At 45.1% G+C, this 19,445-nt stretch overlaps 1 protein-coding gene across 2 annotated transcripts in view; it reads left to right on the top strand.

Annotated features, from left to right (window-relative positions):
* arhgap17b (Rho GTPase activating protein 17b) overlaps window positions 1-19,445 on the top strand; it is a 29,557-nt gene that overhangs the window by 7,659 nt on the left and 2,453 nt on the right. The window contains exons 2-19 of one of the 2 annotated variants that reach the window (XM_061224224.1): window positions 1,844-1,883; window positions 3,874-3,978; window positions 5,995-6,071; window positions 6,665-6,776; window positions 7,001-7,077; window positions 7,645-7,762; window positions 8,517-8,585; window positions 9,078-9,159; window positions 9,463-9,590; window positions 11,985-12,096; window positions 12,761-12,842; window positions 13,098-13,178; window positions 13,494-13,607; window positions 14,139-14,230; window positions 14,598-14,736; window positions 16,565-16,704; window positions 16,801-17,331; window positions 17,705-17,728. In XM_061224224.1, coding sequence (XP_061080208.1) covers window positions 1,844-1,883; window positions 3,874-3,978; window positions 5,995-6,071; window positions 6,665-6,776; window positions 7,001-7,077; window positions 7,645-7,762; window positions 8,517-8,585; window positions 9,078-9,159; window positions 9,463-9,590; window positions 11,985-12,096; window positions 12,761-12,842; window positions 13,098-13,178; window positions 13,494-13,607; window positions 14,139-14,230; window positions 14,598-14,736; window positions 16,565-16,704; window positions 16,801-17,331; window positions 17,705-17,709 — 2,104 coding nt within the window. In that variant the 3' untranslated portion in view covers window positions 17,710-17,728. The remainder of the gene's footprint in view (window positions 1-1,843; window positions 1,884-3,873; window positions 3,979-5,994; window positions 6,072-6,664; window positions 6,777-7,000; window positions 7,078-7,644; window positions 7,763-8,516; window positions 8,586-9,077; window positions 9,160-9,462; window positions 9,591-11,984; window positions 12,097-12,760; window positions 12,843-13,097; window positions 13,179-13,493; window positions 13,608-14,138; window positions 14,231-14,597; window positions 14,737-16,564; window positions 16,705-16,800; window positions 17,332-17,704; window positions 17,729-19,445) is intronic. The other variant, XM_061224223.1, reaches the window with a different exon arrangement.

Below are 19,445 nucleotides of genomic sequence, written 5' to 3'. Positions count from 1 at the left end.
GGAGAAGAATAAGTAGCTACACCATAGCCTCCCCTCATCCTCCACTGCCCCAAAGGTGCTGTAACAAACAGGCTGGAATGCAGAGAGCAGGAAGTGCATTCTGGGACAGCAATAGAAGTAAATTCTTTGTCGGCATGGTAATTGAAAAATGCAGGGCAAAACAGTGCAAACATGAAACTACAGCAGTAAATATCTCCCATCAATGGAAGCATTCCAATAAACACAAAGCCCCAACTGCAAGAAACTAGCACAGGTAGACAATGGTGAAAGGTGTGGAGACATGTGACGTTTACATTGATTCCAGGTTTCACACTGCAGGAGTGATTGCAGATAAATTATGTTTTGTCTTTAGATAGTTATGACTTAATATATCCATGTATAGCCAATGATATTGGGATTCATACTCTGCTCCACACAGGTTTTACAGACTTCCCTTTCTGCAGGCAGGTCCATATTGTTCTTTTGGTTATTTTACTGCAGCTATTCAGGTTAATTACCTTTTATAAGGGTATACCAGCAGTGTTGTGCCAGGGATTAGAACAAGCAATCCCTGAGCAACAAGCTCAATAAAAATTTTTTTTAAACTCAATTAAATGGACAAACTTGGCTGGTTCCTCTGTGGAAGAGAAATATAATACGAACAGCAGTTACAGCTGTACACTGTAAGTGTGCAGTCAGGGTTGACCCAGGCTCTCCAGGAGAAGGATACTAACAGTATATCAGAGGACAGATTAACCAGACTCTGTGTTATTACCAGGAGTAGGTTCCTTATGGCAGATAACAGAAAGGATTAACAATAAGCCAGTAATCTCATTTTCATGTCAGTTCTACTCTTGACACATTTCAATGCGAAGGCTTCCCCAGAATGGATTCACAAAGACTTAATGTCCAAAGGCATTAAGAGTAAGATCCATATGTCCATCCTGGGGAGGGGGTGGGGGGGGGGTGGGGTAAGAGTTTGTGGGCCGTGCTGGCACCAGTATTATTATGAGTTGTGCATGTGGGAAACTCATGTACTCTGTTCCAGGGGAAAAAGGCATCAATGAGAGTGTGGAAGGACTATGTATAAAGGGATATAATTCCTACACAGATCACAAATGTACAGGTGACAGTCTGCACTTTAACTTCATGTTCATATTGTTTCATTCACATTCAATGTGTTACATTGGATGGACAGAGATGAAAGAACAGAAATTATTTTTCTAATTGTATTAAATCAATAAAAATTAAATAAAATCTGTCCTGTAAGTGTTCATAGCAAGGTTCAAACCCTGAACCCTGAACTGTGAACCATCCACTAAGTCACCACAGTGTAATTTTGAAAAGTAAATGTTTGTGAAAGAATGTTACAATGTCACACTGTTAGAATACTTAAGTCTGTTTGCAGTTTTACTAATCAGAGTTAGCCAAGAGGGCTGTATATGTTTCTAGGTTTCATGCCAACTTTTACTCCTAAATACTGAATTGCCTCAGTCATGTGATGTAATATATTAGCCGCATTTGCTGACATGCTCATGAATTACAGCTGATGGCTATTATTGCGTTTCCGTGCCACTGCATAGTGTGTGCAGCTAATTAGGGAACTGAGCTGAACACAAAAACACAGGAACAGAGCTTCCCACCCCTCAGGCTTGTATATTTGGATACCTCCCTTTGCTATTCCCAGTTCTACAGCATTACTAGGATTCCAGTCTAACGCAAACAGGGACAGTTTTTGGTTTGGCCAGGTCTCCAGCACGGGTTTTCGGCCGGCTTGACAGGAACGAGGCCTAGCTGGGCCAGGAAGTGCCCTTTCACTGAATTCCTGTGTGAATGCCTCATTGCTTACTCTCCTTCTCCACAGGGCAGAGAAAACTGAAGTCCTCAGCGATGACCTGTTGCAGGTAATAGCCCTTCCTTTTTGTGTCCTCATTACCTGACATAAACAAATCACCCCGTCCTTGGCTCCTGTTTCACAAACAAGCGTTTGTCAGCAGGCCAGAATTAATAACAGCTGATTATTATTATGCACCCCGATTATTATGATTGATTAATTTGCACTTACAATGACTATTGTCTTTTTGTTTAGAACAGCTCTTCATGCGTGTTTTGCTAGTTATGGATTTGATGCTTTTAACTTAGCATCAAAGAACCTATGCACTTAGTCGCTTTGGATTAAAAGCGTCTGCCAAATGACAAAAATATAAAAAGTAAATGTAATATTATTCCACAGTGCACCTGCGATCTTTGCATGCACACATCAGTCATAGGATTGGAGCATTGGTCCAGCAAACAACATTCTTTGAAACACACTTATCGCATCATGAATCAGTGATTGGCAAAACCCCAGACCCAGAAGATCTGCCACGTTATTTAAAAAATGAAATCTGAGGACACAGACTGGGTGCCTCTCCCACACACAGGATTCGCAAGTGTCCCGGGAGGTGTTTCGTCAGAGCAGTTATTCTGAGAATTTGGCCCCAGGCCACAAGGCCTCCATAGCAATCATTCCAACAGGCCCAGGTAAATACCCTTATCCTTCACTCAAACTCGGGGGAGTTCACTGCTCCTCCTCCAAACTGAAGCACAGTAACTGTGATTGCTCCCTATGCTGAGGGAGAAGGGTGATAGACAGGCCTCCTAACCAGAACACCATGTCTTCCTGATGCCACACTATGTACCTTATAATAATAATAAGTCAGCTGCTGCCATAGTCTGAGAGAGTGCCACTGTAGGGCCATCCCCACAGCACTGTCAAACCAAAGCCATTGTCCAACTTCTACTTCCCTGGGGACGCTTCCATGTTACATTCCCAGGAAAAAGTTATAGTAATGGCAGCCAATCAGAGCACAAGTCAGAGGAAGGGGTGGAGCCGGGATCGGTGTCCCTTCACAGTGGTCGGTATGGGCAGTCTCAGTCTGTGCCTCCGGCATTTCATGTTCCTGGTCTGACTGGCTTTGGAGCAGACAAGGGTGTGTATTGTGTTTTTACAATCCCCTCCCAGATTTGGCAGCTCTGATGTACTCCTCCTCCCCAGCCAGGAGAAATGCTGTGAAACCGCAGAACAGGAAGAACCATGTTTTGGTCACAAAAGAGACTAATCCAATATTTCTTAACTCCAGTCATTGGGACCGACTTGCCAGAAGGTTCCTGTTGTAACCAGGAAGATACCTGATTTAACTAATCGAGGGTATTCTGGTGGTTTGATTGGTTCAGTCATCCAGTGTGAGTTCCTGGTTACAACAAAAGGTTGGAACCCACCTTCTGGCAGACTGAGCCACACCTAGTTGTATTTGGTGAGATAGTGAGGTAAACGTAATGATTATAGTTTTCATGTATAAATTCCATTCACAGAGTTTGAATAGACCTGCCTAATTTCTTCAGATTAACCAGTACAATCAAATGGCTATCAGAAGTGCAGTTAGTAAACAAAGTATTGCAAAGAGGGCATCATGGGAGATAAAGTCCTGTGATTCTGAAGTGTGTTTGATAAGCCCCAGACTCAGGCACAGAAATATTCTATGGTGCTATGAGAGTTCAGTATCCAGCTCTACGCATTACAAATCAAGAACGTGCGCCTTCCTCAGTAGTGCGTTTAGTTCTTCCGATCACCGTCTTTAATTTGACTTATTTTTTGGTTTTATCCAGTTTTTTACTGTGATTTTTAAGGCTATGATATATTGACTGGTATTTTCTTGGTTGTACCATTTTTTCACTCATTTGCCAGTTTTCATTGGTTTTGACTGTGATTTCCCAGTTGTATGTGTGTTTTGACTGTGATTTCCCAGTTGTATGTGTGTTTTGACTGTGATTTGCCAGTTGTATGTGTGTTTTGACTGTGATTTCCCAGTTGTATGTGTGTTTTGATGGTAGTTCCTGTTTGTTTTGGTGCAGATTGAGCGGCGGCTGGAGACAGTCCGGTCGGTCGCCCATAATGCTCACAAGCGCCTGGTGAACTGCATGCAGGGCAACATCGGCACAGATGGGGAAAAAAGACACGTGAGCCTCAGCGTCACTATCAGAAACAACGCAAATCAACCATTACGTCACTGTTACAGCTCTGTAATATCGCCATAGCCAAACACCATAACAGTACTGTTCCCAAACACGGTTACATACTGTAACATCATTGCATCACTGATACATTGCCATAACCTCACAAATCACTGTAACATCACCACCAAACACAGTTACATCAGTCACCAAATAACATTACATCACCATCACTGAAGCGGAGCAGTCTGTCTCTGAATGGCTATGAACAGTTTACCTTTCACTGCGTGCATTCATAATTACTGACAGATACAGTCCCCTCCAACAGTATTGGAACAGCAAGGCCAATTCCTTTGTTTTTGCAATACACTGAATACATTTGGGGTTGAGATAAAAAGATGAACACGACAAAAGAGTTCAGAATTTCAGCTTTTATTTCCTGGTATTTACACCTAGATGTGTGAAGATACTTAGAACAAAGCACCTTTGATATCAGACCACCATTTCTTTAGGTAACAAAAAGTATTGGAACAGTGAGTACTTAAGTAAATGAAAGTAAGTAAGACTTAATATTTGGTTGCATATCCCTTGCTTGCAATAACTGCATGAAGCCTGCAACCCATTGACATCACCAAACTGTTGCATTCTTCTTTTGTGATGCTTTTCCAGGCTTTTACTACAGCCTCCTTCAGTTGTTGTTTGTTTCGGGGCTTTCTTTCCTTCAATCTCCTCTTCAGAAGGCGAAATGAATGCTCAATTGGGTTAAGGTCTGGTGATTGACTTGGCCAGTCTAAAACCTTCCACTTTTTCTCTCAAATAAAGTCCTTTGTTGTTTTGGCAGTGTGCTTGTCTTGCTGCATGATGAAGTTCCTCCCAATTAGTTTGGATGCATTTCTCCATTAGTTGGCAGACAGAATGTTTTTTGTAGACTTCTGAATTCATCCTGCTGCTACCATCATCAATAAAGATTAGTGAGCCCACTCCAGAAGCAGCCATGGAAGCCCAAGACACTTCCTCCACCGTGCTTCACAGATGAGCTTGTATGTTCTGGATCATGAGCAGATACCTTCTTTCTCCACACTTTGGCCTTTCCAGCACTTTTCTAGAGGTTAATCTTGGTCTCATCAGTCCATAAAACTTTGTTCCAGAACTTTTTTTTGTTCCAGAGCCCCATCTCTGTACTTTGCAAATTGTAATCTCACCTTCCGATTCTTACTACAGATGAGTGATTTGGATCTTGTGGTATAGCCTCTATATTGCTGCTCTTTAAGGTTTTGGGGGTTTTCCTCACAGCTCTCACAATGTTTCTGTCATCAACTGCTGTTGTTTTCCTTGGTCGACCTGTTTGATGTCTGTTGCTCAGTATGCCAGCAGTTTCTTTCTTTTTCAGGACATTTCAGACAAGTTGTTGTACAAGCTATCCCCAATGATTTCCCCTCTTTTCTAAGCTGCTGAGGCTTCTGAGGCTTCTGAGGCTTTCTCAGGCTTGCTTTTCGCCCTAAGACAGCACTCTGGTCTTCATGTTGGCTTATATTTCACAAATGCAGTCTTCACAGGCAAAAACTAAGGCTAAGACTAAAAAGTGTAGACATTCAGAACTATTTATTGTTTAACCAATCAATCTAGCAGGACACATCTAGGCAACAAGAAACACCAAATACTTTTGCTCACCTAAAAATTGGGTGGTCTGATACAAAACGTGATGTTGTTTAACACATCTGGAAAAATACCAGGAAATAAAAGCTGAAATTCAGATCTGTCATCTCATGTACATCTTTTGACCTCAAACTTAGTTGTCCTCAGTGTGTAGCAAAAACAAAGGAATTGACCTTGCTGTTCCAATACTTTTGGAGGGGACTGTATATACAGGCTTCAGAGAGCACATCAGGAAATTATGATTATAACCACTACAGAGATAGTGGGAGTTGGAGTTTAATTTTGGGGGGTTTTGGGATGTGATTCAGACATCTGTCTGTCTGCTATTTGATTGTGTCCCTGGGCTTTGGGTTCTTCCTCTGACAGAAAAAGCTCCCGCTGACTGCACTATCACAGGCCATGCAGGAGGCGGGAAATCAGCTGGGAGAGGAATCCCTGATTGGGTGAGTCTACCGCCAGTCAAACTGTGCCTGTCGGCTGATTGGTTAGCAGCATGAGGATGAGGGAAGTGTGTGTCATTGTTATAGAAAACACATAGTGTCAGTTATAGTTTGATGGCAGAGGTGTTATAGTATTAGTAGTAGTATGTTATAGTAAATAATGGTGTGTTTGTGTATGTGTATGTGTATGTGTTTTAGTAAATGATGGTGCATTTGTGTGTAACAGTAAGATGATGGAGGTTTGTGTGTATGTGTATATGTATGTGTATGTGTTATAGTAAATGATGGTGTGCTTATGTGTAACAGTAAGATGATGGAGGTTTGTGTGTGTGTGTGTGTGTGTGTGTGTGTGTTATAGTAAATGATGGTGTGTTTGTGTGTAACAATAAGATGGTGGAGGTTTGTGTGTGTATGTGTGTGTGTTATAGTAAATGATGGTGCATTTGTTTGTAACAGTAAGATGGTGGAGGTTTGTGTATGTGTTATAGTAAATTCCCTGGTTATGGGTATGCACTTTGTTGTATGTCGCTCTGGATAAGAGCGTCTGCCAAATGCCATTAATGTAATGTAAATGATGGTGCGTTTGTGTGTAACAGTAAGATGATGGAGGTTTGTGGAGAGGCAGAGAACACTTTGGCCAGTGAGCTGCTGCAGCATGAGCAACAGATAGAGAAAGACATCCTGGAGCCTCTGAACCAGATAGCAGAGGTTAGTACACCTGTGTACACACACATACATTCAGACCCCTGTACACTCATGTATACTCACACATCTTTACACACATCTGGACATTCACATAGAGGCGTAATCACATACCGTTCCACTCAGATGCACAACTCAACACACAAGCAGTCACACACTGTTGCTCCTATTTTTTATTGTTCTTGTGCATTGAACCAGTGTTCATGCCACCCTGTTCCCCACTCCCTCAGGTAGAAATACCGAACATTCAGAAACAGAGGAAACAGCTGGCCAAGCATGTACTGGACTATGACTCTGCCAAAAACAGGTGAGCTAATGCTAATTTCATTTAATTATTATTTTCTTAAGCAGATCACACATAAAGGGTGTTTATATATTTTCAATGGGTTTAAAAAAAATAAAAAAAATAATTTGTATATATTTGATCTATGAGTTCACATTACTGGTTTTTCCTGGTAAAAATATGATCAGTCAGAGAATTATAAAGCCTTCCAGACATTCTAGCCAGCAAAAAAAAAACAATGCCTCTTACAATTTATAATATGCATTTGACTTATTTTGTCTCAGGGACACAGCTACTAATTGTTATCACTCCAAATAAACCTCTGGTTGGATTATAGGCTCAATAGTCATGAAGCAAGTTTCTATGGTATCAAACCCATACTCACAGCCCGCCGTGGATGGGCCATTTCTACTCTGCAAAAATTGGATGAACTTGAACAGGCCTAACGGTGACCTTGGCACGATCAGCAAATGGCTGTCCTGCTGTCAAGTTGTTAAATGAATTGCTGTGCATCTATTCAAAAGATTAATATCCTTTATGCAGAAAAAAATACATTGGAGTAAACGCACATGCATGTGTTACTGGTTCTAGGTATTTTCAGCAGTCAAAGTCAGCGATCTCATCGGGAACCAACCCGGCTCTGACCGCTAAGGTGGAGTCTCTAAAGGAGGAGATGGAGGAAGCCTTGAACAAAGTGGAGATATGCAAGGTGTGCTCCTTTCTATTTGTCCGTCTGCCTCTGTCTATCTGTCTGTCTGCAAGGTGTGCTCCTTTCTACCTGCCTTTGTCTGTCTGTCTGTCTGTCTGTCTGCAAGGTGTGCTCCTTTCTACCTGCCTTTGTCTGTCTGTCTGTCTGTCTGTCTGTCTGCAAGGTGTGCTCCTTTCTATCTGCCTTTGTCTGTCTGTCTGTCTGTCTGCAAGGTGCACTAATGTACTTCCAACCATCTGTAAGGCATGCTCCTGTCTTTCCAGGGTTGGTGTGATTGGCTCTGTTATTGTGTGTGTGAGGAGGGGGGGGGGGGGGGGGGGGGGGCGGTTGGCAGGGAAAAAGGGGAACTTTTCTTTTGCTAATTATTGCCATTTTAAATAGGATGACAGATTCACTGTCACTGCTGTGTTCTGCTTGTGCTCCATTTCCTGACAGAGCTGTTACAGAGAGGTGCCATTTGATCACAGAAAAAAAAATATATATATTATACACATACAACGAAATGTCACTGTACAAGGAGACAAGGAGTCAACTGAAGTGTATGTTCTTGCTTTAGAATCCCATGATATAACTAATACCAGCCGTTGTTAAGTCAACTGAATTTCTGTAAACATATAAACATCCTTTGCGGTACATATGTTGTACTAAACTAAGTAGGCCAGTTAAAAATGGAAATAATACCTAAAAGCCACAGGAAGAGAACCCTTTATGGGTCTGGGTAGTCTGACCCTAACTCTGTCTCTGCCCTGTGCAGGACCAGCTGTCTGCAGATCTGTATAACTTCTCCTCTAAGGAGGGCGAGCATGCAGGCCATTTCCTAACGGTGAGTACAGCCTATCCTGGCCCAGCTGTCAAGAGCAATGCTGGAATTTGTGTCTGGTAAATATTTAGAAATTCAGACAGCAGTAGTATACGGCGCAAGCTATTACTTACGGTTCTCCTGATCTCTTTTCTGTACTGTGAGAAAGTCTGATGCCTAAATTCAGTCAAGTCTCAACAAGCTTTTACCTCAACTTAAAGAATTTCCTTACAGTATGCAATTTACTTAACTTGCATAAAGGAATTTTACTTAATTTGCTTTTTTAGTTTCTTTAAAAACATTCTCAGCCAAAGCATAATTAAAATTTATAATAACCATTCAACATTAAAACATATGAGACATTGCTTAAATTGACTCCTAAAAGTCAAGGTGTTGAGCACTGAGATTAGACCGAATCATGCATTCATATCTTGGTGGCTTGTGTCACCATCTGTCATCCCAGAACGTGGTTAGGGCCATTCTCATTGCTTCTGCCCTGCTGATTCTCTCCTTCAGTTACTGGAGGCCCAGGCAGAGTACCACAGGAGATCTCTGGCTGCGTTAGAGAGCCTCTTACCAAACATAAAAGCCCAGCAAGGTAAGACCATTCTCCTCTGTCCTGTTCTCTTCTCCCATTCTCTTCTGCTGACATCCCTTTGGAGCAATATTGTCAGTTTTTTTATTATGTTAACTTTTTATGCAGACGCAGATACGGCTTAAAACATCATTCACCGGCCTAATTAAAATACATAGCAAGTACAAATATTTACCCTGTACAAGGAGGACATACTTTTAAAAAGCTCACTACAGACTTTGAGGTAGCGCAGAGTCTCCAAACACGGATGTGGAGGCTGGCATGTAGTGACGGTGGACTGGTAACGCTGAGTTTCACCCTGAGCAGAGTCCTGGACAGAGAAGCCAGCCTTTGGCACTCACCTGGACGAGCACCTGAAGCGCAGTAACCGGGAGATCGCCCTGCCCTTGGAGGCCTGCGTCATGATGCTGCTGGAGACTGGCATGAAGGAGGAGGTGCGGCCCCCAGTGACCCCACACCACCTGCTTACCCCTGACACCACCTGCTTACCCCTGACACCACCTGCTACCCCTGACACCCCCTGGTTACCCCTGACACCACCTGGTTACCCCTGACACCACCTGCTTACCCCTGACATCCTCTGGTTACCCCTGACACCACCTGCTTACCCCTGACACCCTCTGGTTACCCCTGACACCACCTGCATACCCCTGACACCACCCGGTTACCCCTGAACACCTGGTTTCCCCTGACACCACCTGCTTACCCCTGACACATAGAAGAGCACAGGATGTTACCATGGGGCCATGGCTTGGTTAAGCACAAACACATCCCATATACACATCCGAGCACGCATACAAACATTCTGTATATACCAAGGGATATACATAAGCTTGCATGTGTTATACAGTACCCCCCCTCCCTCCTCACCCTGGACACACACACAAGACAGACAAACAGACAGACAGCCAGTCAGACGCACACAGCAATGCACAGAGGTCTGTTTTGAAGCAGGATAAGCAGTCTTAAAGACCAGAAACTGCTCCTTATCAGAACGTTGTCTTTACAGGCCACCAGGGCCATGTCTCTGAACTATCAGAAGTTTACTTCAGCTTACCCTACCAGCATAGCTATCTCACTGGAACTGGAAATTAATTAGAAATATTTGGAGAATGAGAATGCTGTGAGTATTTGAAAATAAACCCTGGGGTAAGCTTTTAACTCAAAAACAAGAGTATCGGCCAAACATAATTACGTGGACACAACAGCCGTCTTTTGTGAGAAGGTTCGACTTCCTCTAAGCCGTATTCATTCTTGCCCTTGCAGAGCGATAAAGCCTGCTGGTTTTTGTTGAAACTTTAAAAACAACAGCTATTTCAGACCCAAAGAAACCAAACAAGGTGATCTATGTAATTAAACAGCTTTAGCACAGAGAGGTTGTGACCCTTTGAGTTTTGGTCTGGTGTTGTGCACTTCAGAGTTATTTTGGCATCAGATGATGGGTGCAGGTTTTTGTTCTAGTCTGCACTAAAACACCTCACTTAAATCATCAAGGTGTTTACTACTACTAGATGTTTTGCAGTCAGCAGAAGAATGTGGTTTTGTTTTTCCTGTGCTTTCAATAGCATCTCTGAAGCGGGGAGTTATCTGAAGGTGTGAAGGTGTGAAAGCGAAAGATGCAGATTCTGTGGTCGTCTCAAACTCAAAGCCATAGCACGACCACTTGCCTACCACTTCTCCTTTCCTTAACCAAAATCAGTGCTTAAAATACCACTGACACTAAACACCTGCTTCCTTTTCTGAGGATTCTGTGTTACTCTGCTCAGCATCTGGTGGGAGGGATTACGAGGTCCGATCTGCTTTCTGATTAGCCGCACTGCCCCAATGTTTTAGCCAGTGAGGTTAAAGAGCAGAGACAGTATTTTGTCCCACCATTTATCTACCATTCATTGAGTATCTAACTGAAATTACATTTAGGTTCTTTATAAAAAGTCAATGGGTTTTTTGCAAAAAAGTTTTTAGTTGGACACAAGCAAATTTCTCATGGTTTTCCGACATGAACCTCATTATGGCTGCCCCATGTCGTCACTGCTGGCTTTATTCAATCACAAGTCCATTCCTCCCCACAATTCATATCCAGAAGCCACCAATAATATAATAGAATTGCATCGCTAGCCTGTGTCATTTTAGAGTCAAATGTCTGACATTCAAATCTGTGGCATCCTTTGAATATTCATCATGTGACCCAGCGCGATATCGGTGCCAGTGGAAATTCAGTCCTTCAGCCTTCCTCGTGATGATTATTCATAAACTTCAGCTGGTTACGATAGAAGGCTGCTAAGGGGACTGCCCCACCTTACATACAATTCTTAATCACTCCCTACTCCCCAGCTAGACCACTCCGGTCTGCCCTCACTACGAGCACCTGGCAGTCGAGCTGCACGTTCACGCCTGTTTTCCGTTCTGGTTCCTCAGTGGTGGAATGACTTGCCTACCACTGTCAGGACAGCAGAATCCCTCCCCCTATTTTGACGCAGACTTAAAACACACCTTTTCAAACTGTACCTTAGTCCTACCTCCTGATTCCCCCCCCCCCCCCTTTCCGATATCCCTATTCCTCTTGTCTAACCCCAAAAAAATAATAATAATTGCACTTATGATGACTGTATGTTTGGAAGATCACTTCATGTGTATTTTACTAGTTATGGATGTGATGCTTTAACTTGTGGAAGAACCTATGCACATGTAAGTCGCTTTGGATTAAAAGCGTCTGCCAAATAACTAAAATGTAAATGTAAATGTAAGACTGCGGCCTGTTTCTTCTGTCATTGCTGTGAAGTGAATTATTGGGGGGTGGTGCAGCTCTGACCCGACTCCCTGTGTGACAGGGGCTGTTCCGAATCACTGCAGGGGCCTCCAAGCTGAAGAAGCTGAAGGCAGCGCTGGACTGTTCCACCTCCCAGTTGGAGGAGTTCTACTCCGACCCCCACGCTGTAGCTGGTACGGCCCGTTTCCTTGCAACCCGACAGCAAAGATTTAGTAAAGCGTCCAGACGTTTTACTGCACATCATCTTTTAAGACGGCCTCACAGAATGACAATCTTGTTTTTTTTTTTCTCCATAGCCACAGAATAACTGGAAGTTCAGCTTCATATTCTTATTTGACATTGACACAGACTGTTTACGGTTTGAGTGGAAACGTTCCAATTTGATACATTTTATGAATATACATTAAGGAGGGGACCGATGACAATACCATAGAAATGCAAATTCTGTTTATTTGCATGCATTTCCATGGGTATGAATGATATAGAGAAGACGCAGAGATGATGGGAGAACAAAAGAGCCGGCAACCGGTTTGCCTAAAGAATCTAGTCAAACAGCCCCCCTCCCCCAACTGCTGACTGTTGCCTAAATTCGACTATGAAAACACAATCTTCTGCGTCTTTTACAACTTGTGCAGTATCTGTAAAGCTAAGTTTTAATGGTTCATGGATAATTTTCTGATATTACAGGCCTTTGTTTAAGTAGTTTTTAGGGTGAAAACGTACACTGCCTGGCGTGTACGCGTTTTCCTCCAATGTCCAGAACTTGAGAAAGCTTGTGTGCTAGCATACCTGTGTAAATGTGCAGAGTGAATAGCATTATGTGCTCAACCCACTCAGGTGCCCTGAAGTCATACCTGAGAGAGCTGCCAGAGCCCCTCATGACTTTCCAGCTCTACGACGACTGGATACAGGCGGGGAGGTAAGACCCACTTCCTGAACCAGCCTGAATAAAAATGAAAAATCAAATGCATTCCTGTTTGGGAAATTGGCTGCTATGGAGATCAGAGGCTACACGTTCAAAGCAGGGTGGCATAGTATCACGTTCAATGTGTTGGCATAGTATGTCGCAATATAAGTCACATGATGCAATAGGCTGCACTGTGGATACACAGCAATTTCTTCATTTGACTTAGCAGCTGAGCCTGACCAGGCTGACTTCTCCCCTTTTCCACAGTGTGTCGGACCCCGACAGACGATTGCAGGCTTTGTGGATGACTTGTGACAAAATGGAAAAGAACAGCAAGGCTAACTTCAAGTAAGTTTAGAAACCTGCATGATCCTGCTGCAAACTGACAAACCATGGCAAGTTGACAAACCATGTCGAGTTGACAAACTGTTGTTCGGTATTGTTATTTATGTCTCTGCAGTGATTGGTTCCCTGGTCCGCAATTGCTTTCAAAACAGCCAACTAAGCCCCACCCACCCAATCCCCCCCCCACATTCCTGGCTACCAAAATCCTACAACCACCCCTCTCAACCTCAGTAGAAACTCAGCTTGCATAGATGAGCATAAGATAGAGAATACATAGGGACTTCTGGTTTTACATGCCGTTTGTACCTTTTTCTGCAGGTATCTGGTGAAGTTCCTGGCCAAGCTGTCCCAGGACTGCGATGTAAACAAGATGACCCCCAGTAACATCGCCATCGTCTTGGGGCCCAATCTGCTTTGGCCCAAAGCCGAGGGGTGAGATGGTCACCGCAGAGACCATGGGATGGGTCTGGAGCTCTTTGTCTGAAGGGAAGGGAATAGAAACAGGAACCTAGGGAAGGTTTGGTTGACTTACTATACCAAGCACACATCAAATATACAGCCTTCAGTGCTGTGATTGGTCAGTGCTTGGTATCATCCAACCATGTGCCAGGGTTTAATACTCAAACACTTTTTGTAGGTTTATGGAATTTATGTACTGTGTTATCTTCCAGTTAAATATCTCACTCACTTGGGTGTCTCGGTGGCGCAGCCTGTAGAGCACTGACGTCGGCGGTTCAAATCTGACCGTCCAACATTTGTCGCATGTCTTCCCCTCTCTCTCTCTCCCGTTCTTCCTGTCTCTCTATACTATATACTGTCCAATAAAGCTGAAAAAGGCCTAAAAAATATCTTTAAAAAAAAATATCTCACTCACTTTTTAATTTCACTCTCTTTCTGTCTCTTTCCCTGCATCTCTCCCTCCCACCGTTCCCCCTCTCATTCCCTCTCGCTCTCTCTCCTCAGGAATCTAGCAGAGTTAGCAGCTGCTACCTCAGTCCATGCAGTCACCATCATAGAGCCCATCATCCAGCACGCTGAATGGTTCTTTCCAGGAGGTATCTCTCTCTCTCCCTCAGGTTACCAGTCGTAATTAATGAGAGACACAACTCCCCCACACTATTACTGTCTCCCGTTGCATTGTGTGAATTTTGTTCTGTCAGTTTTTTACACTGAAGACAGTGAACCGCTTTCCTCTATTACATTTTTTTGGGGTTAATGCTTGGTATGCTCAAGGGTTTAATTTATTATATTTTTGTTTGTACATTTGATACATAACTAAAAATGTGTGTTATAAGTGATGAGATCTTAATACAGTTCAGACTCAGTAACTACACTGAAGAATCAGCATTTGGGATTATCACTATCAGGGCAGATTAGCTAAATTCCATTATGAGGATCATGGACGTGTGTCTCTCTACGCAGATCTGGACTTCAACGTGTCGGGCATGTTTTCGATGCCGACGGCGGCTGGCAACCACTCCAGCTCCCTGATGGACTATGACTCGGGCACCCTGGAGAGACGCCGGCCCGGCAGCATGGACAGCGAGAGTCGAAAAGAGAGGTACCAGTCATTTTACATTTACATTTTAGTCATTTGGCAGACGCTTTTAATCCAAAGCGACTTACAAGTGCATAGGTTCTACCATAAGGCAGAGCATCACATCCAGAAACTAGCAAAATACACAGGAAATGCAGTTCTAAACAGTTGTCATCAGAAGTGCATTTATTTATTTATTTATTTATTTATTTTTTGGGGGGGGGGTTAGACAAGGATAGGGATATCAGAAAGGAGGGGCAGGGGAAATCAGGAGGGAGGACTAAGGTAGAGTTTGAAAAGGTGGGTTTTGAGTCTGCGTCGAAATAGGGGGAGGGATTCTGCTGTTCTGACAGTGGTAGGCAAGTCATTCCACCACTGAGGAACCAGAACGGAAAACAGGCGTGAACGTGCAGCTCGACCGCCAGGTGCACGTAGAGAGGGAACTGTAAGGCGACCAGAGCTGGCAGACCGGAGTGGTCGAGCTGGGGAGTAGGGAGTGATCAGGGATTGTATGTAAGGTGGGGCAGTCCCCTTAGCAGCCTGAAATGCCAACACTAGGGCCTTGAAACGGATGCGTGCGGCAATAGGAAGCCAGTGGAGGCCAATGAGAAGCGGAGTGACATGAGCCGACCTGGGCTGACTGGTGATCAGGCGGGCTGCAGCATTCTGGACCAGCTGGAGGGGCTTGATGGCACATGCTGGGAGACCGGCTAGGAGGGAGTTGCAGTAGTCCAGGCAGGAAATGACGAGCGCCTGGACTAGGAGCTGGGTGGCTTTCTCCGTCAGGAGATGACGGATACGGCGTATATTATACAGAAAGAACCTGCAGGTTCTGGCAGTGGAGGATACTTGTGGAGCCAGGGTGAGGCAGTTATCAAGAGTCACCCCAAGATTCTTTGCCGTACGGGAGGAGGAAACTACAAAGTCCTCAACAGTCAATGAGAGGTCGATTGACGGAGAGGACTTAGCAGGGATGTAGAGAAGCTCAGTTTTGGCAAGGTTGAGCTTCAGGTGATGGGAAGTCATCCACGCAGAGATATCAGCCAAGCAGGCAGAGATCCGTGTGGTGACTTGGGTGTCGGGGGGGAAGGAAATGAAGAGTTGGGTGTCATCAGTGTAGGAATGATAAGAAAAGCCGTGGGAAGAGATAACAGAACCAAGAGACATGGTGTATAGCGAGAAGAGGAGAGGCCCAAGAACCGAGCCCTGCGGGACTCCAGTTCGTAGGGGGTGAGGGTCGGAGACTGCGCCCCTCCAAGTCAGCTGGTAGGAGCGACCAGAGAGGTAGGAGGAAAACATAGCGAGTGCAGAACCTGTGACACCCATCCCAGCGATGAGAGCAGAATCTCATGGTTGACTGTATCGAAGGCGGCTGACAGGTCGAGGAAGATGAGGACAGAGGAGAGGGATTGTGCTTTAGCAGAGTGGAACGCCTCAGTGACCGCGAGCAGGGCGGTTTCAGTGGAGTGGCCACTCTTGAAGCCAGACTGGTTGGGGTCATGGAGATTGTTCTGGAGAAGATAAGTGGACAGTTGGGAGCAGACCGCCCGTTCCAGAGTTTTAGCGAGAAAGGGAAGAAGAGAGACAGGCCGGTAGTTGTTCAGGGCAGAGGGGTCAAGAGTAAATTTTTTGAGCAGGGGAGTGACTCTGGCCCTCTTCAGGGAAGAGGGCATGGTGCCAGAAGAGAGGGAGGTGTTGATTAGAGAGGAGAGAAAAGGGAGAATGTCATCAGATATAGATTGTAGGAGGGGAGAGTCATGGACGCTGAAATGCTGTGTGTAATGTGTACTGTGATTTGGGAATGCGAGCGGTTTGTTAGCGTGCAAACGAACGGTGACATTTCACTCCGCAGTACTCCCCGTGACCACTCGTCCACGCCCCCGTCCCAGCGGAACGGGGGGGCAGGCACACATGGACACGCGGCTAGCCAGCTGGGCGTGGCCACCCCCCCGGGCGGGTCCCGCAGTGCCAGCCCCCACATGATGCGCAGAGGTGAGGGCCGCACAGGAAACCCGCCGTCTCATTGGACGTTGTAGTTCTCTCTTCACATGTTTAAATCATGCCCTCCTGTGTTATCTGCCCATGAAGGTACAAAGAAGCACGCCCCTGCCCCGCCCAAACCAGCCAACCCCCCTCCACCGCAGCCCGGCCCTCAGACAGCGTCGTCGACTCCGCCCGTGGACCCGCCGCCCCCCAAGCTGGTCTCTCGGCACTCCCAGTCTAACATGAGCGGATCGCCGCACGTGGGCGCCATCCGACGCCACTCCAGTAACCTGTCACCACTCCACGCGCCCAATCACCCGCCCCCACAGCCGCCGCCCCAGATAGCTCCGCCTCCCCTCCTCAAAAGCTCCAGCCAGGTGGCGGGTACTGAGTCAGGGCCGGACCAGTCCCCTCCCGGGACGCCCAGCCCCCCGGGCACCCCTTCACCCCCGCCGGAGCCTGCCGAAATAAACCCCTATGCCCTGCCCTCCGATTTGAACACCGGCTCTCTGCCCCGCCCCAAGCCTGTGCCGAGACCACGGAACCGCCCCAACATGCCTCCGCCCGCCCAGCCGCCTGCCCCGGCCAATGACAGCGCCGACAGCCTGTACAGCTCCGCCCCCAAGATCTTCACTGGTAGGCCGCCTGACCTTGACTGATCCTTTTGTGATCTATTCTTCACATCTCACACTGAGTTCATTCCAATTGCTTGTTTTATCTGTCCTCGTCTCCACAGTCCTCACGTGATCCGGTAATCGATAGTAGCGGTCATCTTTAAGGATGTTTAAGGATCAGTTCTCACCCATGTCTCTCCCTTTGTTTAACCCCATTTCCTTGGCCTCCCGCTTTGTATTTTCTTTACACTTTAGTTCTGTTCTCGTCGCATTGAATATTCTGCAGACCACGTTAGCTCTCCCGTAGCCTATTTCATTGCATATTAACTCCTGTATTAACAAAGCAGGCTGTTCATTCCGTGTACTGACGGCTTTATGTGGCAATGCTTTCACAGGTTGAGGATCATTCTGTGTGAAAGGTTTGTAAAGGCAGTTCAGTCTGCTCCTACTCTCAGCCTTTTTTCTGTATTTTGTCGATATAGTGCCGTTTTCCTGCTTTTGGCATTTGCTAGCTGGTTTCATGGTTGTTCTCACTCGACTCAAACAGCCAAGGGGCAAAGGGGAAAGTGAAGCCACATCAAGCCGAGAGTTGGTGGAGCCATCTCACCCGCCTAGCAATTTAACTAATTAGTGTTCTTCAGTAGAGACCAGAGTCACATGTCTTTGATTGACAGTAGATTGAGGCTCCACCCATCAGGGGTGAAATGAAACTTCACTATTCCCTCACTTCTCCTAACATCTTTAACTAATACAGTGGTTTTCAGCCCTGCTCCTGGACAACCACAATGTATGCTGGTTTTCATTACAACCAAACTTCCAGAACCTTCCATTTTCCATTTTTCCCTTTAATTTGGCATGATTTTCACCTTAATTTGGAATGTCCAATTAGTGGTCATACGGTGATCCCCACCACTGGTTTGGGTATCTGCAGTTCTCTGAAACATGGTGTTCCCAGCCTGTTTATTTTTACACTGCAGCCCACAACCAAGCTCACTAGACTGCAATCAAACAAGGACCCCTATCCGACTAAACTCTCCCATCTCAGGGCAATCTGTGTGGCAAATTTGGCAGTTTTGTAACATGAATATCCATTTCTGACAAAATGTCATCAAGCTTTAAGGCAGTAAAACATCCCCGATTAGACTGAATAAAACAATCAACAGTCCTTCAGGACATACAACAAAGGTTGAAATGAAAACCAGGATACTTTCAAGGTACTCTGTGACTAAGGTTGAAAACCTGATATAAACCATGACAACAGCACACTCCCTTGCTAGGTACGGCAAATCACTCTAACAGGCTAGACTCCAGCAGGAAGTGGAATCATCCCCTCACTTGCAGTAAACCCATTTAGTGGATTTTTTTTACTGTTTCAGCAGAACACTAGCTGTTGATAACCTTTGTCAGAAATGTGTTTGTGCAGTCAATTGTAGACCCCACGGCATCTGCACATAACCCCAGACGCTCCCATGGTGCCCTGTCCGATGTCTCTCAGCCATGACAGAAATGTGACAGAACGTGTTCCCTTTTTAAGCTTGCCGCATGGCTAAGTCTGAAAACAGGAACGTGACATGATTCATCTTTTCTTTTGTGTGAAAAATCTGGCAATATGCATACAAACAACATCTGGAGGCATGCCATCACAGTATGTGGTGCATTGGAGTCAACTGAAGTGTATTTCAGGCCGTGAACCTCCAATACCCCAGTATCAGCCATTGTAAAGTCAACACGTAAATATGTAAATATCCTTTGTTGTGCACGAAACCGACTGGACCAATCAAAAGCATACACAAACTGAACTACCAAAAAAAACCAAAAAAGTGACCTTTGTGGTGTATAATTGCATGTGTGGGTGTGGGTGTGTGTGGCAGCGCTAACCCTGTGTGCTAAAACTGCTGAGATGTGTTTGTATAGAACTGTGATGCTATCAGTACAGGCTTTGCTTCATTAGCTTTCATTAGCCCTCATTACCTGCTGTAGGTACCTGCTTTTGTTAAAGCAACTGCTCCAAACATCACAGGATTGTGATGTGTATGTAGGGTGATACCTGTTGGTTTGTGCATAACTGCTTCCAGCTAACCAGGTTGCGTGGGGTGCTGTCACCCTGTGAGTTTAAGGTGGTGGTGTCTATAGCAA

The sequence above is a fragment of the Conger conger genome, chromosome 16 (genome assembly GCF_963514075.1).
Source record: "Conger conger chromosome 16, fConCon1.1, whole genome shotgun sequence".
NCBI classification, from domain to species: Eukaryota; Metazoa; Chordata; class Actinopteri; order Anguilliformes; family Congridae; genus Conger; species Conger conger.
This window is presented reverse-complemented; position numbering and strand designations above follow the sequence as displayed.